Source organism: Typopeltis vanoorti, chromosome 25 (assembly GCF_054136105.1).
Source record: "Typopeltis vanoorti isolate ZY-2024b chromosome 25, IOZ_Tvanoo_1.0, whole genome shotgun sequence".
NCBI classification, from domain to species: domain Eukaryota; kingdom Metazoa; phylum Arthropoda; class Arachnida; order Uropygi; family Thelyphonidae; genus Typopeltis; species Typopeltis vanoorti.
In genome coordinates, this window is record NC_143573.1 from 5461923 (window position 1) to 5488567 (window position 26645).

General features: G+C 37.1%; 1 protein-coding gene across 1 annotated transcript; it reads right to left on the reverse strand.

Moving 5' to 3' along the window:
* Positions 1-1624: 1624 nt before the first annotated feature.
* Positions 1625-11265, reverse strand: LOC150092498 (cytochrome P450 302a1, mitochondrial-like). Its single transcript, XM_090414218.1, has 3 exons — positions 11155-11265; positions 2063-2272; positions 1625-1735 (listed from the first exon to the last, which is right to left on the reverse strand). The coding sequence occupies exons 1-3, from the start codon at positions 11263-11265 to the stop codon at positions 1625-1627; spliced, it is 432 nt and encodes a 143-aa protein (XP_090270344.1).
* Positions 11266-26645: the final 15380 nt, after the last annotated feature.

The following is a 26645-nucleotide window of genomic DNA, read 5'->3' on the forward strand; positions in this document are numbered from 1 at the left end:
TCATTTTGTTCCTTATACGCATTTTAAAATTGCAGAATATAAAAAATAGCATCAAATACACTAACAAATAAAGATAAACGTGGTATTAAAATTGAGGAGAATTGCTGATCGGAAGTTTGTAATGATTTAACATGTAGTGGTGCTATCATAAGATCCTGTACATCCCCTGAGGACACATATCAGTAATTTAATGATGATAATGATGATTTCAAATCAATTTTAATTTATGGATCTGAGAGCTGAGTTAGAAATAAAACACTTGACCAAAGACTAGAGACCGCAGATATGAGAGTCCTGAGATAGATTAGTGGCGTGAACAGATGGCATCAATGGCAGTATCATATTAAAAATGAGGATATTAGGAAAGAACCTGACATTGTCAGCATCCAGGAATGCGTTAGCAGAGCTAATCTCAGGTGGTATGGTCACTTAAATAGAATGGGCGAAGAAAGATTAGCAAAACAAGCGTTCTTTGCCAGGTTGGCAGGAAAACGACCCAGAGGAAGAGCAAGAAACTGCTTTAGAATACAGAAATATAAGATCTGACAATTTTGTAGCTTAGACAGGTAACAGACTGATTTGGAGGAAAATTGTAGATAGGAAGTTAGTAATGATGTAATTTTTTCATGTAGTACTATCATATCCTGTACACTTCCCCTCGACGATATATATGAGGAATTTGATGATGATGTGTTATTAAAATACTATTTTCATATTAAATTTTCGGATATTAAATATTAATATTTGAATATTGTATTATGCGTATTTGTATAATGTTTGGGTAGTGAGATGGAAGGGAGTTTCCCGTCTTTATTCTGGTCGTAAAATACGAACTGCATTTCAGATAAGAAACAAAAAGTATTTCACACGACGACACAGTTCTTAGGTTTTTACCGCAGTTTATGCAACTGACATACGATTACCAGATAAACGAAAGCATTGCCAATCATCTACTCTCATAGAGATTACAGTCTGCATTTGGCATTATTGCTATAATTTCTTTGTCGCTCTCTCTGTCTAATACGTTTTTTTAAAGTATAATTTCTTATTTCATTCAGAGACAACCGATGTACATTTGACTTTTGCTTTTTTGTACCACACGAATAATGAATGCCGAGTCATGACTTTCGCACAAAATATTCTTTTTCGTACTCAGATTTTATTTCATTTTGACTAGAGGATCAACGTAGGTTACGATCGACTTTATAACAAACAATCCTGCTTTTATTTATTTATTTATTTTTAAATCGTGCACTCGCGGAACAGATATCACCACAAAAATGCAGAAATGCCAATTAACACGTTCATTGCCAATCACGCGATATCGCGCGATGCGAGATCTCACCAAACGGCTGATCACGTGTTATCGCGTGGACGTCGCTAACTAAATAAAAAAATAAAAAAAATTTGGCTACCACACGAAATTCCAATTTTCAGCTTGGCAATGAAAGTGTTAAAGCTCTGCTTCATACAAAAAGCATTTTGGGAGGATTTGCAAGTTTCTTAATGCTTTACAATGACTAAGAAGAATCAGTGATGCTTTTGAATTAGTATTTATTTCGCAAACATTTCATTTTTCGTCTGTTAAGGACTAAAGTGATTGAAAGCGTCACATTATTCACAATTACTTTCTCTGTACGAGTTTTAAAGCCACTGGTCGGTCTGGTACTGCGTGCAGCCTCATCGTGTATGAGATTTCTCCGCCGTGAAACTCCAGTCTGTATCGCTGAAGGACCTGAAAAGAAAGAAAAAAGAAAAATTCGTGTTTATTGATAACAGAAAACAATTTCAGGATCATCGTAAATTACCATTTTGTGAAGCTTAGATTTTTCTATCTAAAAAAAATTACAATTTTTAAACGTTTTCTAATTGAAATGTGGATAAATCTCAGAAAGTACAACAAAAATGTTCAAAACAGATTATTCCGATTATCTCGAGACCAATGTGGTATAGTTTCCTACAAAATAGTTTTTATTGTTCTATTTCAGCCTGTCTCTGTTAATTACAGCTTGTCTCGGTCTCAGATGTCGCGCTACTTGACGCATGCGCCGTGTTCTCTTACCTTGATTACACAGAGGTAGATCTCCTGGAGGGCAAATCTCTGCCCTATGCAATTACGTATGCCGAAACCAAAGGGAAGAACAGCAAAAGGATGAATGGGCTCCGGATATTCTCGGTTGATCTTCTGCCATCGTTCAGGTTTAAATTTCAGTGGATCTTTGAACTGCTCGGGAAGACGGCATATCACAGGATTCACTCCCAGAACCATAACCTGCGAAGGAAAAAAATTAACTTAAATTGGCATCACACTTCATAACCGCTTGAGTAACTGCAAATACTGATAGCCCTTTATTTTTTGTGGGATAGTAACAAATGATAAGTCACAAAGCATGAAAAGTGTCTCGCTAAAGCAACGGTTCGCCTTTGCGACTTATATGGCACTCCATCTAACAGTTAAGATAAATATGCAGTTCTCAAGAAAATAACCAATCATTTCGCCTAAAATTTCTTCCCAAAGCCTGAAACGCTTTCATTGAGGGGAGGGGGGAGAGTCACAGCATGAACGTGTGTGTATTCCACTCAACCTTCTTCTTATTGTGCTATCTTCTATCGAAGGTCAGCGACCATCTTGGCGAACAAACTGCGCTCTTGTGCTAATCTGAGCAGTTGTGCACTGCTCTTTCCTGTCCACGTCTTGATGTTGTCAAACCATGATATTCTTTTTCTTCCTTTAGTTCCTTTGCCACCAATTCTTCCTATCAAAATAGTTTGTATAAGTTGATATTTGCTGTTTCTCATGATGTGGCCAAGATATGATGTTTTTCATTTCTTGATTATTTGTACAAGATGTTTAGCTTTGCCGATGGATTTTAAGACATCTTCATTGGTAATTTTTTCTCTCCATGATATCTTTAGCATTCTTCTGTATAGCCACATCTCAAAGGCTTCGATTTTCTTGATGGTTGTCGCCTTAATGTCCATGTTTCAACTCCATAGAGGAACACACGTAGCATTTCAGCATTCGGCATCTGACTTCCATGTTTAGGTCTTTATTGCAGAATAGTGTTCTCATTTTCATGAAGGACTGCCGTGCAACTTCAATCCTTGTCTTTATATCTATTTCTTGATCCCACCGTTCATTAAGCCAGCAACCAAGATATTTATATCTTGACACCTGATCAATATTTTTCCCATTGAGTGTCAGTTTCATTGATGAGGCTGGATGTTTGCTGATGATCATGTATTTTGTCTTGTTGATGTTTATATTTATTCCCATTCTTTGGCTTTCTATGTATACTCTGTCAATGAGTTTTTGGAGATCCATAATATTATCTGCAATTAGCACGGTGTCATCTGCATATCGAAGGTTGTTAACAATCTTTCCATTTATTGTGATTCCCTCTGAACATTCTTCCAATGCGTTTTTAAAGATTACCTCTGCATATATGTTGAACAGGAGCGGTGAGAGCACACATCCTTGTCTCACTCCTCTTTTGATGTTAATATCACTGGTGGTAATGTTGTCTAATTGCTGACTGATTCCAATACAGATTTGTTATTAGTCTTATGTCTTGTTCGTCTAGCCTTGTTTGTTGAAGGACTTCTATTAAGTTAGTGTGTCTGACTTTGTCGAATGCTTTTTTCAAAATCTATGAAACACATAAAGACAGATTTCTGTTTTTCTATGCATTTTTGTATCAATATTTGGGTACAGAAAAGGGCCTCTCTAGTACCAAAACCATTCCGAAAGCCGAGTTGCGTTTCACTTAGTTTCTTCACTTTTTCTATAAATACGATTCTGAATTACTTTCAAAAATATTTTTAATGTTTGGCTCATTAGACTATTAAGTCGGAAGTCACCACAGGAATTCGCTTTGGGTTTCTTTGGGATAGTGATAAATGTAGATTTGAGCCAATCTGATGGAAATTCATCACTTTCATATATTTTATTAAATAGTTTTTCAAGAAGTTTGATGATATCTGGTTCTATTAATTTTAAAAATTCTGTTTGCACACCATCTGGTCCACTGGCTTTTCCTGTTTTAGTTGTTCGTATAGCATTCTCTATTTCGCATTTCATGATTGCTGGTCCTTGAATGTTATCTTTTATATTTATAGGCTTCTGTCTAGTATCATTGAAAAGTTCTGTTACATATTTTATCCAAATCTGTGCTTTATTCTCTTCTTCTAGAACTATTTTTCCATTTTCGTCTCTTAGAGACACTATTTGCCTTTTCCTCAGTTTTCCAGACATTTCGTTGATTTTCTTATACAAATTGAAATTATCATGTTTCTTCTGAAGCAGTTCAATTTCAGTACATAAATTTTTCATCCAATTTTCCTTGGCTTCTTTTATTTTTTTCTTGATGATGTTATGTGTTTCTGTATACCTGGCAAGGTCTTTGTTTTTGTACATTCTTCTTGTATCAATAAGAGAAAGAATCTCATCTGTCATCCATTCCCGTTGTTTTATATTATTCACATAACCTACTTCTTCAATACTTGTTGTTACGATGGCATTCTTTAAGCTATTCCAAAGAGATTCCACGCTTTTATTTTCTTCTATGTTAATCTGTTGTAATTGCAGGTTAAGCTGTGTCTTGGCACTTTTATTTATGTTCGGGTCTTTCAGTTTTTCTACATCAATTTTCTTTTTCTTCTTTTGTGATTTTTTAGCTGATTTTAATCTAAGACGTACTTCTGCAACTATGGGATGGTGGTCTGATGAGATATCTGCTCCAGGATAAGTCTTTGCACTCTTCATACTACTGTGGAATCTTTTATTTATCAGTATATAATCAATTTGATTTCGGACAATGTTATGTTGGTTATCTTGAGGCGATTTCCAAGTGTACAGTCTTCTGGGTGGAAGTTTAAACCAGGTATTTGCTATTGTTAGATCTTCTTCCTGACAGAACTGGACTAGGTGATCTCCTCTGTCGTTTCTGGTGCCTAGGCCATGTTCGCCAACAATTTCTCCATCACCCCCTCTTCCCATTTTTGCATTGAAGTCACCCATCACTATGTTTATATCATGTTTCTTTGTTAGGTTTTTAATCTCTTTTAGGTGTTCATAAAACTCTTCAACATCTTCTTCACTTTTGTCAGCTGTGGGTGCATAAGCTTGGATGATATTTATGTTAATGGGGTTTCCCTTAAGTTGTAACAGCATTATCCTCTCAGAAAATGGAATCCAATTTATTACTGATTTATTGATTTCTTCATCTACTATTACAGCTACACCATGTCGATGTTTGTTCTCATAATTCCCAGAGTAATACATTGTCGTATTATCTTGTTGACACTTTCCAGATCCTGGCCATCTTGTCTCGCAAATTCCCAAAATCCGGATGCCCAGCCTCTTCATTTCTCTTGTGGCATTTCTTAATTTGCCAGCTTCATACAGAGTTCTGACATTCCAAGTTGCAATTTTAAAAGTGGACACCATTTTGAGCCCGGAGATTCTTCGCACCCCTGTCCCATTTAAGGGACGCCGGGAACTTGGGGCCAATTGTAAGGGTTTGCTCGCCATGTGGTTGTTCTGGAGGTAAGAAGGTACAGCAGTAGTTTCTCCGTTTGCTTTCTGCTCCGCAGTATTACAGACGTACACAATATAATCATATTGCCATCTGCAAATCTCTGATCACAAGCTTTTCCGTCATCATTTGGCTTCAACCTTGTGTCAGTACTGACAATGCTGCTTCCCAATGTCAGGGGCAGTGACCCCAGCAGGTGTTTATTTAATGGCGGCACTACTCGCCATGTCACCGAGTTGTCATTGGGCTTTGTGAGGTTTTAAGTGAGACAGAGTTACCACTTCTGCTCCCCCACGCCATGATAGCTCAGTCGCTGTTGGTCCACGGCTGCTTATTCGCCAGATTGCTCTGCTTATATCGCAGCTAGCCTCCATATCTGAAGGCTGTTGCCCGATCCACTCAACCAAGAGTGCCGAAAGAAACCGATCGCAAAGTCTGCACATCAGGGAAGATATTACTTGGAAAGTGGCCCTCGTTGGATGTCTTTTTACTAAGGATGCGCAATGCATTCCTTGTATTACCACACTTGAATAAAACGACGGATTTTCTTGCAAATAGTGCTTCGTTGTTTACTGTACAGCAGGCACTAAGGATTGCAATGCGTGACATCCTTATAAAAGATTCACCCTCCACACGAATGTAATTTGAAAGTTCTTAATATATATATGAATGAACAAATTTCTAAGGCGTACTTTTCTCTCTCTCTCTCTCTCTCTCTCTCTCTCTCTCTCTCTCTCTCTCACACACACACACACACACACATAAACACACATTTTTCAAGCCATTTCTTTAATTGCTTTGTCTTTGGTGCGAAGAGGCTAGGGTTGAACGAGAGAGTTTCAGTCAGCGTCGATCATCTTTGCTTCCCTCCGGAAACAGGCGCCATGGAAACGACGATGCCGTTTTCGGCTCACAAATGCAACCAATGGCGAACCTTGATAGAAGAATTGCAGCATGACTGTTTCTGTCTCTCTCTCGGATGGCAGACACACTCCCTCCTGAAGGTTCTTTTTCTGCTCAGAAAGAGTGCATCACGTACTGATCGCCTTCACTCCTGAAAACATCGCCGTGTTTTTTCAATCCCAGAATCGAAAATAAGCACAGCAATTAGGCCACTTTGCTCGCTTCCATAAGGAATTCGATTGAACATTTCTTTCAAACGACCTTCATCATCAAACACACGTAAACAATATATTTGAAATTTCTAAATGGAGGTATGTTACCAATTCAGTTCCCTGACATTTTACTGCATTCTGTATGACGTATTTTTTCTACGTTGTTATTCAGTTCTTCTTCGTCTTTTTTTATTGATTTGATTGCTGTGTTGGAAGTAGGCTGATGTTTGGGAAGTCAAACGGATGTTCTGAAAGGTCTGATCAAAATGAAATTGTCAGTATGTCCTGGTGTTGTTGCATTGGTCTTGATGGTTCACATTCATTTTTATTGTGGTCTTCTTTTTGGACTAATTAGGAGACTTTTTTTTTTCACTGTGACAGCCTTTCTCTGTCTTCTGAGCTTTTAATTTGCATCGGTTTTGAAGTTTGTGACTTCATCAAGAATATCTTGGCATTTCTGATCCACAAAAATTGGTAATTGTTTTCTGTTTTTGCTTTTGTTGCTTGGTACAACAGATTCTGGTGGAATGGTGTGAAATATTCGGATAGGAAGATTGGTATATTGTCTTGCAATGCGTTCAAGCCCTTGGCAACTGGTTTTTTCTGTCTACTGGCTTTGATGAGATTGTCTTTTGTGGACCTGCTTTTCTGCACCTACAGAAAACCTCAGAGACGTAGTCTCTGGGGTTTTCTGTAGGTGCAGTTTCAGGAAGACGGTTTGTGATAACATTTTCTTTATATTGTTGCTGATTTAAACGTTCGTATTGTAGTTTTAGAGAATGAAGTTCTTCACGGAGTTCGGATGTTTCTTTCATCAAATTGTGTTGCCTGTCATTTAGTGCGTTAATGACAGGCAGCGCTGTCATTAATGCACTAAAATCAACGCCACTAAAATCAAAGACATCAAAATCAACCGTGCTGATTTTGATGTCTTTTACCGTTTGCAACACTTCTGTCACTGCTAAATTATTATGTTTGACCAAATCTTCATATTTGCTAGTTTTTTTGTTATTTGTTCGTTCTGTTTATCGAAGAGTTCTTGCACAAGGTCTACTAAGCTGGCTTTTATGGTTCTCTAGACCGTTTTCTATTAGTATATTTAAAGAGTTGAAATTATAGGACTCATCTACATTTTTTTGTCTGTTCAGTTCGTCGTCTGATTTTTCCTCCGGTATAATTGGCTTCTTCGTAGGTGGCTGCCTTAGGTGCGTTTGTTTGTTCCTCCTGTATATTACACACTTTCATTCCTCGCGGGTTGCATTGCATTTACGTTGCCAGGTTATTTATGGAAAGCCGGCACATTTTTAATGAGAATCCTACTGTATTTCGTACAGGTTATTTGATTTCCGTCGAACGATAAATCCTCCAGGCATTTGATACACTTCATGACTCACCTTTCTTCCCTTGAGCAATTGTGACTTGTTTGTAAAGATTGCGACGTCCTTTGTTCTTCGCTCGTTGTTGACCGCGGTCCTCTCTGTTCACTTTTCAATACTTCAAAATTTGGTTTCTTCTTAGTCGATTTCGGTGAATTTTATATCACTGTCTTCGGCGTGACAAGTACAGTTACTTAGGAACACTTTCAAATTAAAAACAGGAGTTGGAACCACTTTAAAACTATTAAAGATGGGGCAGCGATATCACCATGCACCCGTTCGTATGTCTACACAGCGCCCTCTATAATAATAATAATAATAATGAAAACAGTGGTTTATAATTTAAAATGGGAAATTTAGAAGACACGAACACAGCGATTGAAAACTTCCATTTGTAAAACGAGTGGCAGTCTTTTTGCCACTCATTTCAAAAATGGAACTTTCTGCTTGCAGATGAAGAGGATGCAGTTTTTAAACACAAAAACAAAAGAAGAAAAATAATAATAAAAAAACGAAAGTTGATAAAGTGTAGTCTGTAGTCTCAAGCCCTATCGGTTTAAGTAATGAGGTTAATATAACTGGAACTAAAATTAACACACGTGAACCACAGTAGTAGGTTTTTTATTATGTAAATATTTCGTCCTAGATATCTTAGGACATCATCAGAGTTGCTACAAGTGATTATTAGTGTCTCAAAAAACTCGGTGATCAAAGCTTTTGATAAAAGCAATATTAACCTACAGAAAAAATATCTTAACCTGTTAAATCGATCTAAGAAAAATATCAATAAATTACCGACCGAAAAATAGGTGATTAACTTATCTAACCGCCCACTAATAGAAGATGAATTAAATGTTCTAGCAAGGGGCCATAAGTTTGCCATTCCCCCTAAACGTCTCCCATATATAGATTTCATACACAACATTGAAAGAAACATCAGCTACCTTCCTTGAAGCCAACAAACTTCGTTTTGAAATAGCAAATATAATTTTAGATGCCAAACCTTCAGTCTTAAACACTCCACCTTCAGAATTGAAGGCTTCCTTAAAACATAATAAAAATATAATCATCACCAGAGCTGACAAAGGAAATACCACAGTGGTTCTTGATACTGTTTCATATGACCGAAAAATGAATCTATTACTCTGAGACCGAAATACCTATGCAAAACTTGACTATGATCCCACAAAAAGACAGCTGAAGAAACTGAACAAGTTACTCAATGAAATAAAGTCTTTAGATGAGGAAACTCCAAAAAACCTCAAGACATAACATGCCAGACCTCCGAGAATATACGGTTTACTCAAGCTTCACAAGAACAATGTCCCACTCAGACCTATCGTTGATTCAATTAGCAGCCCGACTTACAAGTTATCAAAATTCTTATCCAACCTTCTCCGTCCCCACATAGGCCATTTAACCTCTTCGATAAAAAATTCCACAGAATTTCACGCCAAAATAAAAGACTTTCAACTACTGAAAACTGACATGCTAATTAGCTTCGACACCGTTTCTCTCTTCACCAATATCCCCCATAAAGAAACTGTAAACCTGTTAAATCAAAAATTTCCGTCGATTATTGCTGAACTTTTCAAATTTGTTATCACTTCCGGTTACTTCACATGGAAAGCAAAAATCTACAAGCAAGAGGAGGGAACAGCAATGGGGTCCCCCCTGTCACCCAACTTGGCAGACCTGTTTATAGAACATCTTGAAGAAAAAATTCTTGTGTTTAAACCCAAACCAAAACTCTGGCTTCGATATGTCGATGATATCTTCGCAGTCTGGAGTCATTCCGAACAAGAGCTACTTCAGTTTTTAGAAAAAATCAACCTTCTTCATCCACGCATCAAGTTTACATTAGAAAACGAATTCCCACAGGGCATTCCCCTTTCTGGATTTACACATCCAAAGAAAAGAAGACCGTTCCATCTCCACCTCTGTCTATCGCAAGCCGACATTTTCTGGTCGTTAGATTCACAATACTTCAGCTCATCATCCCTCTCAAAAATTTGGCATCATTAAATCATTGGTAACCAGAGCACACAGATTATGCTCCTCCGAGGATTCTCTAAAACAATAATTGGAAATAATCAAAAACACTGCCACTCTAAATGGATACAATCTCAAAACAACTCAAAAAATTATCAGCAACTTCTCTACACATCAACCTAGACAAGAACAAGCCCACAGGATTCCCATACCTTATATCAAAGGCATCTCCGAACGGTTCTCGAAAATTATGAAGAAATACAACCTTACTGCCACCTACAAACCCATCAACCAGATCTACAACTTGTTATCTTTGCCCACAGACAAAATTTCACCTATGCTACTACCTGGTGCATACGAGGTTCCATGCTCCTGTAAGCTCTCTTATTATGGACAGACAGACAGATCAGTTTTTAAATGCATTTCAGATCATCAAGACCATATCCGCCTCATCAAACCACAAAACTCAGGCCTCGTTCAACACGGAGTTGAAAACTCAAACCACAAGATCCACTGGGAAAAGACAAAACTCCTACACAGATCTTCATATAAATATGAACGCTTATATAAAGAAAGTGCTGAAGCCCTACTCCACAGACCAAATCTAAACCGCAGTGATGTTCTTGCCATCCCTAAAGTATGGGAAATTGTCATACAAAATTGTGTAAAAATAACTTAACTGTAATTTAATTTTAATTTAATTTAATTCAATTTAATCTAATTTAAGTTCAGGCCGCAACGCGCCACTGCACGCAATTTGGATTCCATTGTACGTACGCACCCTATCCTTTGTGTCATTCCTAGTATTGTTCTACTGTACTGATGATGTCCTAAGATACCTAGGACGAAATATTTACGTAATAAAAAACCTACTACTGTGGTTCACGTGTCATGAATTCTTACAGAATTTATTTTCAGAATTCTCTTTTTTTCTACTTCCTTCCGCATTTTGTGCAGAGCACTTCTACGGCTTCACATAATTTTGACGTTTTTTCAATTGACAGCATAAGAAGCAATGTCTGAAGTTTGGGGGGTTTCCCAGGAGAAACATTCCTTTCTATAAACACTTTGAAAGTCATAGAAGAAAACAAAGAAAGAAATTGCTCATTTATTCTTCAGGATTCGTTCACTTACCCCTGCTGGTACTCTGTATCCGTGAAAGACCGAGGCTTTGGTGAGGAGACGAGCGGTCCCTCCAGCTGTCGGCGTCAATCTGAAAAGTGTTGAAGATGCTCGTTCAGTCATGAGTAATGAACTCGCTGATTACTGATTATTATTAGAAAAAAGTTAATTAAAAAAAAAGAAAACCCTGCCTACCCTGGCGGTCTCCTGATATTGGTATTGGTAAGAGAAAGACAAATGAAATTATTATCATCGACGCAGCTTTTCCTTGGCATTTCTTTCAGTCGTTCTATAGAGAACGACTAAAAGAAATCGGTCAGCGACTAAATAGTTAGTCGCTGACCGATGTACACAATAGAGTTTTCCCTCATGGCAAGGGGCTTTTAACACAACCCACAAAATGCGACATTCACGTGAATACATGCAGTAACGTAGTCGTTAGGATAAGAACCACAACAGAGCTGGAGTTCTTGCCTTAGTCTTTTAATATGTTTCCTCTATTCACAGGTATAAAATAGTAGAAAGATTTACTATTTACTTATTAAGCTAAAAATCCTGAGATTCTGCAGAATGTTTGGCTTTACTATAAAAGGTCCCCCCCCCCCCACACACACATACACGAAAGAATGCAATTTTCTAGCAGTGAAATCATCATCCAGGTATTTGGCAGGGCTTATATTTTGGACACTGGAGTGACGTTTGGCTGTGATTCCCACGGGAAGAAACATTTCCCAAACCAGCCACACCTCACATAAATTAGAAATACGCAGCTCTTGGTAGAGATTGGATGATAAAAGAGATTTTTTTTATGTTTGAACGTCTCTGTTAACGACCAACATCTAACGTTGGCTGATGGATATTAGGTATAAAAAATATTCCAATTATTTAGTAAAAGGCTTATAAAAGTGCCTCCCCCGATAGATACGAGAATTTATAGATTCTACCAGTTCATCAGTGGTTTTCTTTCTCATAATAATATAATTAGATTATGATATTATGAGAAACATAAACGCTCTGTCGTTCTCTCAATGCCGGCAACCACTCTGAACTCTGCGACTTCCTCGCCTTGAAAGTCGATGTCCATGAGCCCACGTTTCCTAGCAATGAGGTTATCTTCCTCGGTGATTTTAATATCCACAATACCAACTGGTTTTCCTTCTCCACTACTCAGAACAAGCGGGTAGAGCTGCTGAAATATTAGCTATAACAAATATCTTACACAAATGGTGATCTTACACGAATTGTTCACATACCTATCAGGATAACAGATACTCTAACTGTTCCGCAAACACACCAGACCTCTTCCTCGGAAGAGATACCTCAGTATTCTGTAAAAGATGTATCTCCTTTAGGCAATTCAGACCACAAACTTGTGCATAATTTAAGCAATCTTCATTCATATGGAAACATGTATTTATTTCCGTGCTCTATCTAAGCCTTAGTTCTCCAAAAGATAGGTCAAGGCTGTACAAATGAAGAACTCAGCATACTGTAACTGGATGTCATCAAGAATTCCATCTTCCCTAATTGCGCATACTAAAGCCAGTAATTAGCTGCAAGAAAATCATCAGCGCATCGAAAACTGATTTTCAATGAGCCAAAAGCCACAAGTTTGAATAGTGCCCAAACGGCAGTCGCATTTTGGTTTGTGGCCAAAGAAGTTGACTACAGCTCTTGCGTAACACTCCTGTTCCACTCAGATAGTTCTATTTCGTCATCACCCCCCCCCCCCCCAAATAAGCTGCTTTGAAAAATATTTCCAAACCATTCTAAATAATCAATGCCTAATGCCCTCTCTGACCTTCATCAGAAAGTGATCAGAAAAATCTTGTCCAAATTAGATACCAAAAAAAAAAATCTCTTGTCGGTCGGCCTTCTTCCAATTGTCATCAAGATTTGAGCTTTAGAGTTGCCTCCTTTTCTAGATCGTCTTTCCATGCTCTCTTATTCAACTGGAATCTCCCCGAAACCTGAAAATTAGCTCATGTACAACTCATTCCTGAAATGGTGGTAAATCGTTTCCAAACCACAGCTCAATTTCTCAGTCACTTGAATCCAACCCAAGGTAACGGAGAGAACCTTCGAAAATTAACTCCTACCTTGCCTTGAGGGTATTCAGCCACTACTAACTTTGGGAAATCCCAAGTAGTTGCATGCGATATTTACAATACTTTCAACCTGGTCTGTCACAAGAGCCCACAGGAACTAATCTCCCATCATTTGGTCTGTCACTTGTGAACTGGGTTGCCAGCTTTCTGTCTGAACGTGCATTGCGCATAATGGTGAAGGGTTCCTTATCATCAAACTACGCAACTAATGTGAGTTACTATAAGGTTCTGCTTTGTAACCCGCCCTATTCCTTCTATATGTCAATGACCTGTTCCAGTTGACTACCAATCCAATATATAGTTTCGCCGATGACAATGCACTTCACTCATCCTTCTCATTTTACATACAATTACACTACACAAACCATCGTAATTTACTGTGTGACAACCCCTGTAGCTCTAAATTCTGATATCCAAACTATTCGTCGATGGAAATCGGGAACCTTACCAATTTCAATGCTTGCACAACACAGTTCTGCCTCATTTCTCTCAATAAAGAACGACCTCCTTCCACTCTTGTCTTTTGCTTTATCTAAACCTCTAGATAAGTCGGATATTTTTTGCTTGGCATCAAGAAGAAAAGGAGGTTGTTTACGCCCTCTCTTGGCATAAACAACCTCCTACGCATTTTGGATTCGTCTTTTACTCTGTGCATTACTTTTCCTTGAAACAGCTATTAACCCTGTACAAATGACAAAAATTCCTTTCATCCTTTCGCGTTTTATTTTGACTCATATTTCGGGCGGTGTCCCAAGAGTTGCCGGAAATACTCGACTCAATACAGAAGACAAGTAAGTTGATTGATGACTTGTCTCTTACCAATTACTCCTCACACTTTCGTAGGGGAGTTTAGTTTCTGCTGCTTGCATCTTCTGTAAATATTTCCATGGTAAATGTTCATCAGAACTATCATCAATAATTCCCCCCGCCCCATCTATACCAACCCATTGAAACAAGTGCAGCTGCCAACAACGGTTTTCATGCACAGTATGAAGAACGTTGACCAACCAGTTTCTTAGGAATGGTTTCCACATTAAAAATAAAAATTTTAAAAAATATCTTCCAAGCATTAAGTAATATTAAGTATTCTAATTATACTAATATTTTTTTGATTACGCGTTTTACCACATTTCCTACATGAACTTCATATTAAATAATGGATAAATATTGCAACCATATTTAGTATTAAAAAGAAACCAAGCGAACAAAATAGAATTAAGTGAAACACGTGAAATCAAGTCCCATCATTGCTGCTGTTCATCTGCGTGGCGATGTTTACCTGTTACTCTCTTTCACGCACTGATTCAGGTATTTGAAGTTGGAGAAACAGTCTGGACTCGTTCGCATTTCGCAGCGAGAAAAGTCTTTGATCTCTCGATAGAGTTTCTCTTGAACTTCGGGATTCTTGGCGAGGTTGTACAACAAAAAGGTCAGCGTGTTGCCAGTCTGTAAAGAAACATTACGAAATATGTTAACCAATCTTAAGAAATAATTGGTGTAAGTTAAGGATTTTTACAGAATCTAAATGAAGACAAAATCTAAATCTGAAAGTCCTTTTATGGTTTTATATTCTGCACAATCACACTGGAACTGCATTATACGAAACTTGTAAATTCTATCAATGAAGCATATAAAAAAAAAATAATAATAAAACAACAGATGATAATAAATGAATATAAAGGTTTGCTTGATCTTTGACCAGACTGTTATTTAAAGACAATAAATAACAAAGATAATAAATATCAGGTGTTTTTAGCCAGATAGGCAAATTGCATTTACCGTTGCAACTTAAAAGGTTTCGAAAGTGAGCAAATCCTACGAACACCAACTTTAGGTAATAACTCTCGTTAGCATTATGCTATTTAAAAGACACGAACTCTGTCCATTTATATTCAGCTATTGATATTTATCATTATTTTGTTTATTACACGTCCAAGGACACAAGGAGAGCACTCAATTCCACATAGGCAATGTACTTAACCTCTATGTGAACACAACTACAGTACCTCCACCTACCGTCCAATAATAGCATTTTTGTATATTGACTGTTCTCTCGTAAGATGAAAAACCTGAATTCCTGAAAGAAAAACAAAGTGCTACCAGCTCATATAATTTATTATATTTTAATAATTCCCAATGCCAGGGTGAAACGTTGGAGGCTTTTTTAAATGAACACATATTAATTAAATGTATAATAAATTCAATAATATACTCTACAAATAACATTCGTTAAGTTTTATGTACGTAAATTTGGTTTTAACAACTTTGGAAGCGAATCAATAAAAGTAACTTAATAAACCGTAATTCTTATCTCTATTCTTACCGCATCAATCCCAGCGAAGAAAAGCTCCATCATTAGAAGAAGAATATCTTCCTGGCTGATATTTTTCTCGCGCATTGTCCGTAAAAAGATCAGTTCACGGCTGGGCTGAGTCTCGTGAGATAAACGACCAACAGCATCATTGAACAACTCGAGCGTTACCCTGAGAAGAAATTGCCTGCCTTAATAAACGAAATTCGTTTGCACACAGCAACACTTTATAACAAATTAAGAGTGTTTATTGAATAGGGTTTTCGAATTCTCTGTTGCTCTGGGCAACCGGAAGACAGCGAATCAGAAGATAATACGTTTCTCAATAATAATACTTCGCTATATTGAACGCCAGCAATTATTTCTTAAGCAAATCTCTCTCTCTAACAGAGTGGTTGTTAAAGAGAGATTTAGATAGATATTTTATTTTTAAATAGCAATCTTATGTACAGGGATTAACCAGTATTAATTCTGTGCAGTTATGCAGGGAGTTTAGATGCTCGTTGAAATAAGGTATTATTACACCAGAAAAAAAGGCATTATACCACGATATTACACATTACATGCAAGTAGCAGTTCTTCTTCTTCTTCTTCTTCTTCCTCCCTTCACGTATCTTACGGGGCTATCCTTAGCCCTTCTGCACCGTACCCGTCCCGAGGATAAGGTGTCTAGCCCTATGCCTACCGGTGTGTCCTATGTCTGTAGCTGCGTGTGTTCACGGGGCCGGTTTGCCTGCTCGCGGGATGAAAAACTCCAGATAAGATAAGGAGAAAAACCTTGCACTCCACACCCGAGACCGGCTAACTTGGTTATGGTCGAGGAAGATCCTTAAGCTCCTCACGTCGGTGACGGGAATCGAACCTAGGACAGTCCTTCTCCAGGCATAGCGTTGCGAAGAGCAAAGCCACTAGGCTAACTCCGCTGAAGTAGCAATTATTGTGAGACGATATTTACAACTGACATGAAAATTCCAGTTATATGATCATCACTCATTCTGTTGCGTTAAATAGCAGGGACATCTTTTTGTTCCCCCTTTTGTTTGGGAGGGGGAATGATGTCACTTCTAAGTTCGAAAGTGGATTGGGATGCAGTCGCCCTGCTCAGTCAGGAGTTGATTCCAGTCTTGGTGGAAAAGATCTTGGGCATCGTTCTGCCTGTCGTGATGATGATGATGCTCGTGTAAGATATGACTTCTCACCTTTTGTTTGAAGGAGGGTCAGCGGCCTCTCATAGTAAACTTTTCGTGCTGTCTGGTCTTGCGTGTCGGAGAGAGAAATTATATCATTGCTTTCACAGTGATGAAGAGATAAGTCGCAGATCGAATTGGTTTTTGACTCTGAGTGTACAGGACTGAGACATTCCTCTTTTGAATGGCGACAACTGCAGGGTTAAGCTTAGCTGCCATTTTCTGAGAAAAATGAATTAATTTGCTCTTAACGGTGCTTTCCAAGTAGACATGCCGGACTGCTCCTGTCCGTTGCAAGACACAGTTATCCGAAAGATCAGCGATGAATATATGTAGTGTAGTAGGAGTGGGAAGGGCATTGTGCGACACTCTCCAATGAATATCTGCGTATGCGATATGGTGGGTCCCAGTGTAATGGTGTTTGCAGGGATGATACGGGATTATCCAATGGAGTGCTTTCATTGAACTGTTGTATTAGGGTACTATAGATTTTGTTTACATTGGGGGGTGTAAGTCTCCCCCATGAATTGCTGTTCTGTCTCGGGAGGCATGAAACCCTCTTACGTTAGACTATCAGGACAGCCTCTTGAAAAGCAGATTTCGCACTGCGTATCTGCTCGGCCTGATTCCAAGTTTGTCAATGATTTTAGAAAGTGCCAAGTAAGGCTCTGAAAAAAAGGATGTTCCCCAAGACTCTCACCCACTCCATAGGGGAAAGAAAATCTCTTTCGTTCTTTCTTTCTTTTTCTCTCTCTCTCTCTCTCACCCTGACTGATGGGTTTCCTAACCATCGTGTTGTCTTCACTGCGTGCTGGAGGTTTAACTTCTTCCATCTTCGAAGGACATCTTTGTAGAAATTTGTTAGACTTACTGGCACGTGGGCTGTTTTCATTCTTAAGGTTGTGCAGAAAGAGACCTCTAGTGACAGATATTCGATGATTCGTTTGTGTGCTGTTTCCTGTTATTGGGTATTAAGGAACGAGCTAAAAGTGCGAAAAGTTGTTATACTGTGGTCAATGGATGTCATGTTTTTAGTTAGAGAGAGAGAGATTCTAGCATGGTGGTCGAGTATAGATGTTGCCTAGTTTAAATGTCCTGTATGTCTCAGGATCTAACTAGCTAATGAAGCTTACAAAATTTGCGTCAATCTAATCTGATCAAACTGCCCATCTGGGTTAAAAGAAAAAAATACGTTCCATGTTTGAAGCAGTAAAAGCCAAAAAGGAAAAATTTTGGTGCCCACCAGGGTTTCTGAATTATATAATTCCAACACGTTTATGGTGCTCTGATGGCTATTCGGACTACAGCTTCAGTGGATGCACTTTACGCTGCATCGGGATCGATTGACAGCATAAAATGTACTGTTTCGAAGATTTTCTCCTCTAGTTTCGTTAACAAAAACTACATAGAAATCCTTGTTATATTTCAAGGATTACTTGACTGTTTATCTTACACTTTGGATGTGATCATTACTTTAAGATAAATTGTCAAATAATCATTAAAATAACAGTTTTATTTCCCTTTTTTACAGATGAGAGTGCGTCTCTAGTTCATCGGACATTCAACCTGCTGAACAGGCCTTCTGAACAATGCAGTGTGTAGTCGCTGCAAAACATTTACGCCTTCATATGTGAGCATTTCTGGTCGAATATCACCTCCATGCAAGCTTATTTTACGTTTTTGATGGCTTTTGTCTGCCTTGCATTATATCGCATTTATGCTTTTATCCTCTTTAATATTTTCTTTCATTGTTCTATGAATTAATTAACTAACGAATGAAATTAAATAAAAACCTCCTGTTAGCTGTGGTGCAAGAACTGTTTTGCAAATTCCAATACTAACGACGGCACCAGTAATTAAGGCAAAACCAGGTCTAAGATATTCCATTTTCGGAGTAAACATGAGTTATATTCATAATCCTAAATATTGAAAGTATCCTAACGAACTGTGGAATTACCTGTACATTGTTTAATAACGTATTTAATAAATTATTTTATAACTGTGTAATTACCTGTACATTGTTTCCTGCGCTCTTTCCAGTTGTGTGTACGTCGGGGTTTTGAACACTTTCCACCAAGGGATTCCGAGCAGAGTTTTGACCATCGCATCCAGACTATCGTCCACTGCTCGAACCATCTTTCTCGCTGAATCGCTGCATCCACGTGGGTTAAGTAGGCCGAGACGAACGCCGAAGCACACCAAGCCAATACCTGAAATAAAAATACCATTTCAATGATGAAGGTTCTCTCTGACCAACTGGAATTAACATCTAATCACAGCTGTATGAGAAAGCAAGGTTGGTCGTTCAGACTAGGGCCATCACGACTCAGACAGTAATGTGCGCGTAAATTGTACGGGGGTTCAAAATGCCACTTGAATTTATGATTTCTAAAAAAGTAAGAATCGGAATATTTCGATGTAAAAACTTACCAGACTATCTTAGGATCAGATAAAGCCAGAGGTGGGGGGGGGGAATAGTTTTTACTTTTAGTGGAAATTTTTCTACAGTAGAACATTTGGGGCTTTATGCTTGTCAAAGCGAAACGGGACGCTCGCAATACAGTCACGCAGTCCGAGACTGAAAATCTCACTAAAAATCAAGCTAACGAAGGACCAACAAGATATTTCTGACTTAGAAAGAAAGCTCTTTTGACCTCTCGTACAAATATTGGCGTGTGAGATGAAAATCTGGCCGAAGCTGAAATTTGTTTGATTTCGTTACATCTGTCGGAATATGGAGTGTTAGGTTGTTGGATATCTCGAGCAATCACACCAGTGAGTTCAAACTGCGCTCATTATTATTATCAGCATTCGAGAAGAGCGTGTCGAATTTTTATTTCTCGAAAACAAAACTCAAAGTGAGCTTGTGTACTTTTGTTTAGCCATCTTTCTCTCTTCAGTTTTTCTCTCGATACGCGTTGGCAAACAGTTTGTTTTCCTTGTGGACGAGACAAATGAAAACAGACAGCTCAGTTTCAATATTCAATTTCAATTAATATACTCTACGTGAAAAATTAGTATTTTTTTAGGGCAAAAAAAAATTGCAACAAATGCACTGCTTGCCCATGGGGATGTCCGTTGACACCCCCCATGGGCAAGGTGCATCGTGTCATGTAACGGAGTTCTGATAAGAACCCTATTGAACATCTGTGGCATGAACTGGCGCGTCGGATGAAGTCAAGGAACGTCCGCCCCCACAACAGTCCAGGACTTCATTACATGCCTACAGGAAGAATGGTTCAAAATTCCCATTGATCGCTAGATTACATCTTTGGAAAGTATTCCTCAGAGGATTGATGTGGTCTTCGCAACGAAAGGAAGTCCTACATCTTATTAAAGTGGGCACCATGGCTGTTTGTTCCTCACACTATGGTGTCCGTTGATTTCTTTCCAAGCAGTATATATGTTTATTCGCCCATAATTGTGTATAGGATTTCGTCCAAACAGCTAAACGAATCATCTTATTATTATTTGTTCTTAAATTTCTTCAGCTTTAAAATTAATTCGAGATAAAAACATAAAACGTGTACCAGAAGAATTTTCGCTGATGGGTTTTGTAATTCTTCTGACGAGCATGCGCCAGCTTCGCATGCTTTTCTCTTCCTCCATAATTTCAATTACGCCTTCTTTCTATTCTGTTTTCTTAGCATCTTATAATTTTATATGAAAAGAATCGCAGTTGTAGCTTTACTGAACTCATTTTAATTCTATTATTTATTCTTCTTCCTGTTTTTCGTTCAAAACGTTTCGAGACTTGAATGGGAATGACCATTCCACATTAACCATTATCTTTATGATTTCGGCCATCCTCCTTAGTAAGTTCGACAGAACATTCATAACTCAGACAAGTGGCTGAATTTATTAGGCTTCGCTTCACTTTATTTCCACTCGATTATTTCCATCAATCTACCAACTAATGTGCACAGAGACAAAAACGATTGCAGTCAGTAACACTGACCCTCTTTCCGTGTTTTTTTTATATGTATTTGCACAAGTTTCATTAAAACTCAACACCAAAATTGTTTAAAATAATTATGTGCTAGTTTAGCATGAAGAGTGGAACAAATTCACGAATTTGTTTCTAATTTGATTAACATTTCTAACTATTACAGAAAATATTGAAGAAATCGGACTAAAGTTGTCTTCGCTTGGGGAAAAGTTTGCCCATAGGTTGAAACCAGTTATTAAAGGCAGTCCATCTCGTGTGTTAACTTTCGATCAAACAATAATTCGAAACCATAATAAATTTTTGCAACATCTGACTTATGACGAGGTTTTCAGAAGCGAATGCGAGAACTATCTTCTTCTTCAGTGGTCCTAACAAGCACTTCAGCACCCACAAGCTTCCAACTATTCTTGGACCACTCATAACAGCAACTGTAACTCGAGGATAAGGTGGTTATCCCCATTCCTCCCGGTGTGTCCTATGTCTGTATATGCCTGTGTTCACAGGGCCGGTTTGCTGTTCTGGGGGACGAAAAACCCGAGTTTCCGGGAGAACCCCCCCTACTTCCGTATGAGACCGGCTAACTCACCTTTAGTCGAAAGAGACCAGATAAAAGTTCCTCATGTCACTGACGGGAATCGAATCCAGGTTTTTCCGACCAAAGGGCTTCTTCTATATCAACTGAGTTATGTAGACTCGCATGAACTATCACAAAACTAAATAAGAAGTGAAGCGAGTGCTACCTACCGGCCGATGTTGGAATCCTCGAATTTGGTTCATTCATTGCAGTCCTAGAGCAAACAATCTTATTCTTGGATGTGGGCCAATGTCAGCCCATTGGACAGAAGGTAAAATCTTCGAAAATATTTGTCAGGCCTTAATTGTAATCACCTGTAACAAATGACTGACTACGAGTGCCCGGAAAGTCTGGAATGAGATATCTTAGGCATTGGAGGAATAAATAAGTAGCAGCTCATAGCAGATAATCTCCTCGAAGAGTGGAAACTTCAGATCAACTTTTCACTCTTCCTTTCTCGCATATAATAGATTATATATCTACTATAACTCTACTGTATAATACAGATAGTAGAGTGTTCTACTATTTGGGGGAAACAAAAGGTTAGTATGGATTGAGATTCTTGATCAAAGAGAAATGAAAAGTAAATATAATAATCTCACATAACAACTTGGCTATTAAAATCCCACATAACAACTGGCTATTAAAATCCCACACAACCGTTGGGCAATTTCAATGCCTCATCAGACTCGGGTTTTCATTTGAAGAGGGACCGATTGCACAATGTGGAGCGAATCAAGAAACCTCATAGCAGAACGATGAGACCAGTTTGAAGGAATCAATCCGTGCGAGTGACAAATTCTATCTTCAAGAAGAAACCAATCAAAGCATGGACGTGGTTTTCTCCAATTACTCAACAACTGAAGTGGATTGCATCCTAGTTCAAAATGCAAATACTCTAGAAGAAGGATATAATAATAAATAAATTCATCTTTAATTCAGATCACAGATTACTTAGTTGAACCGTTCAAATGTCTCATAACAAAAACAGAAATAAATGATTCAGGCAAAAAAATATGATCCGAAAATACTTCCATTTAATAATAATAGTAATAATTCAGAATAAACTTAATGCATACAAAAGTAACGCTGACGAGAAAGTGCAGAATTATATCTGAAAAGAGAGATGCCTTTTCACTCTGCAACAAATCGGATAACTTCTTCTCATTTGCCCACATTCGACACTGTTGGGTCACAGGTCCTGAGACCTCTGGTGTGTGTGTGTGTGTGTGTGTGCGCGCGTGTGTGTTGTGAGGGGTAAGTATTCACCTATCTATAAACTATTTATATAAAATTAGGAAATAAAATTTATAAAAAATGTGTATATTTATATACATAAAAGATAAAAGATTTATGGACGTATATTATTTACTCCACGCGCTAGAAAAAAAACAGAAAGAACATGTGGAATGCTATCATGTCACCGCATTAGTAAAAGATGCCTTGGAAAATAATGCTACCTTAAAAATAGCAAAAGAGGGGGATATCTACTGGCAAGAGATGAATCAACCAAATAGAAATGTTTTAAAAAAAGCGAATCCCAAAACAAGTAATTTCTAGGTGTGATCTTAAAAGAAATAGCAGATAATTTCTATAAGAAACTGTACTCTAATTCCAACCAACCCCTACAGACCTCAGATTAAATAATACTTGAAATCAACAGTATAGAAAGTAAGAATGCCACACGGGAGATAAAAAAATGATATTAAAGCTTAGATTAAAAGATTGTTGCATATTCAGGTGGCGTTGTCATCAATGAATCCATCGCAGACGAGTGGCTGAAATTAAAGATAATTCTCTTACGCAGGAAAACGTGTTACAATTTTTTAGATACAAACAACTATCGGTCAATTGGTGTAATTTTTCATAACCATATGTTATTCAAAATGAATCTCTGGCCAATAAGAGAAAAACAAGCTTTATAAGCAAGCACCATTTAGGAAAATTTTTTCTACAACAGACTACTTCCATACACTAAATCAAATCGTCGAAAAATATAAACAGTAAAACGGCACACATCGCTTTCATGGACTATGATAAAGTATTTCCGTCCCAGGGCATATTCCGCTCTTTCAGATATTCTTCTTGAACTTGGTGTAAATGGTAAGTATCCTATTTGGCTTCCTAGGAGGGAGATCAAGAGGAAGATGGGAATGGCATCATAGAAATGACAAGAAACAACTGATTGAGGATCGCCAGTAAGTCAGAGTGAAAGAAAAGAGTGGAGAAATTTGAAAGAGGCCTTTTCTGAGCAGTAGGACGATGTAGCAGGTTAATATCAACATTGCCATTCTGATCACTAGACGGGCGATATGAATTATAGAATGGCTATAATAGAATAATAGAATGACGAGCTATAAAATGGCTACATGAACAAAGAATTAACCAATATCTAGATAAAATAAAACAAAATGAAGAAACAGAAATAGAATGGCTTAATATAAAAACGATACTAAATGCAGCAGCAAATGAAAGCTTAGGAAAGACCAAAAAATTCAATAAAAGAAAAAAAACTGAAGATCTGGGATGATACAATCAAAGAAATAATCAAAATGAAAAAAGAAGCCTATCACAAATGGTTAAGCAGTAAAAGATTAGAAGATGAAATAGAATATAAAAGAATAAGAGCCATAGCTTGAAGAGAAGTCAGAAAAAGAAATAGAGAATCATGGAATAAATTTGTTTCTAATTTAGAACATGGTTTATATAAAATGAGATCCAATGTATATACAATTTTGAAACACTTAAACGCAGATACTGAAGAAAACATAAAATTAAACACTGAATTGCAATTAGAAGAATTTCTAAATTACTACCAGAATTGTGGACAGACAAATATTTTAAAAAAGACATCTGGCAAACAATTAACGAAAATGAAAAGGAAATAACTGAAGAAGAATTAGAAATCAGCCTGAAAGAAACAAGAAACGGAAAATCACCTGGAGAAGATAAACTAGGTTCAGAACTATATAAATATGCAGGAACTAGATTCAAAGAAAGACTTATTATTTTTAAATAAAATTTATTCAACTGGTATCCCCTCAATAGAATGGAAAAAAGCAATTGTGATTCCTTTCTTTAAAAAAGGTAACAGAGATGACCCTAAAACTATAGAGGTATCAGTATACTAAATTCCTGTTACAAAATATATAGCAGAATCTTAAATAAAAAACTAATGAAATATTCCAAAAACGTTATTCTGGAAGTACAGAATGGATTTAGAAAAGGACGATCATGTATAGACCCGGCCTTTTGCCTAAAATTAATAATAGAGAAAAGAAGAGAATGCAATTTAGAAACACATATTGCATTTATCGACTTTGAATAAGCATTTGACAAATTTAACAGAAGTATTTTATTTAACGTATTAAAAGAAAGACAAATACCAAATAATATCCTGAAAGCTATCATAAGTATATATATGAAAATAATCAAATACAAATAAGATTAAATCATTAGCTATCATATACGAGAGAGATAAATCAAGGGGTCCGACAAATCCCCTCTCAGCAACTCTTTTTAATATTTACCTAAATGAAATAATAATAAAATGGAATAAAAATTTCCATCAAGGTATTAAACTTTCTCCTACTGTGAACTTAAACACTCTTCCTTTTGCCGACGACCAAATAATAATTACAAATTATGAAGATAACTTACGGGAAGCTATTTTAGATCTAAATGAGATATCCAAAGATTATGGTATGATAATATCAACAGAAAAATCAAAAACTATGGCCTTTAAATGACAAGATCCAGCAAGAACTAAAATAGTAATAGATAACAAGATATTAGAGTAGATGAATTCATTTAACTACCTGGGATGTACGATCACATATGAAAATGAAAATGAAAAAGATATAAACGTAAATATTGCAAAATATTTAAAAATAACAGGTGTAATTAACTCTATATTTAATCCAAACCTAGTTCAAAAACAAACCAGGCTAAAAGTATAGAATACATTAGCCCTACCGGTCTTAATGTATGGAAGCGAAATCTGGACAATAAAACAAAAAGACTAACAAAGATTAACAACAGCAGAATTGAAGTTTATAAGAAAAACTGCAAAGTATATCCTATTTGACCACAAAAGAAACTAAGATATTATGAAAGAATTAAACCAAGAACCAGTAATAGAAAAAATTAAAAAATATAAACATAAATGGATGGAACACGTTCAAAGAATGAAAACAGAAAGATTACCAAAACAAGCCTTAAAGTACAAGCCATTAGGAAGAAGAAAAGCAGGAAGTCCTCTTAAAAGATTCAACGATGACTTCTAAAGCCGGAACAGGCCATGCTAGGCCTAAATCCTTGATATGCGTGATGATGATGATGATGATGATGATGATGATCACTAGATGGGATTGCTACATCTCAATATTAAGATGCCTTCAGCTGCTTCCAGACATTCTGCGTTCCGAAAATGGATTTATCCCACAAATATTCAATCCATGGAAAGTCGTTTCGCTTCAGAGAGATTTGTTTAATACTAATAATAAAAATAATATAAAAATATATAATGTAATACAAATATGTATACAAAAAGTCTTATTTATGCTGCTAATTCCCACCTAGAAGATACTTACATTCCTCAGTGTAACAATACAATTCTTTGGCAACGTCTTTCACCTCTCCTTCGTAATCACGGGCATGGCCGAGCCACTCTACGAATTCGTTCGCTATTTCTTCGTGTAATGGAAGAAAGTTCTGAGCAAAAGATGGATGCATGATCCAGTCGATCTCCTTGCGCAGGCGTCTCCATTCTTTCCCGTTTCTATTTGAATATAAAATTAAAATAAAAAAAAAGTTTTATTTCAACGCACCATTCCTGATTGTGTTAGTACGGCTCGTCAGTGGAAAATAACTAACTTGGCTTTTTTTTTTATTATTCTTAGAAGAGCTTCCATGTTTTTTGGAAAACTGTCCATAAATGAGATCAAAAATCTTTCATTAAAACCGAAAATTGTAGTGTTGTTACTTTATAAAAACAAAAACAAAAAAAAATCTGCGTTAAAATGAATTACACTGCGAACGTTATTCTTAACATTCATGCTCATCTAATTTACGCAGATAAGTAAAATAAATTTGCTTGACGCAGACAAGTCAACACACACACTTTCAACTTTTGCCAGTTAGAAGGGTGTCCTCTTGTTTCATATTGTTGGCGTGATTATGTATTAATATTGATTATTATAACTACATGGTCTCTGTAATATGCTATACCCAAAATATAAAACAAAAATGAATCGCAATGCGAAGCATGTGAACTCACTCTGTTACTATTCCTGTTGACTTGAAATTGTAGGATTCTTTTTTGCGGCATTTCTTTAGCGCCTCGAATACTGGTCTGTGCGCATCGTCACTGGAA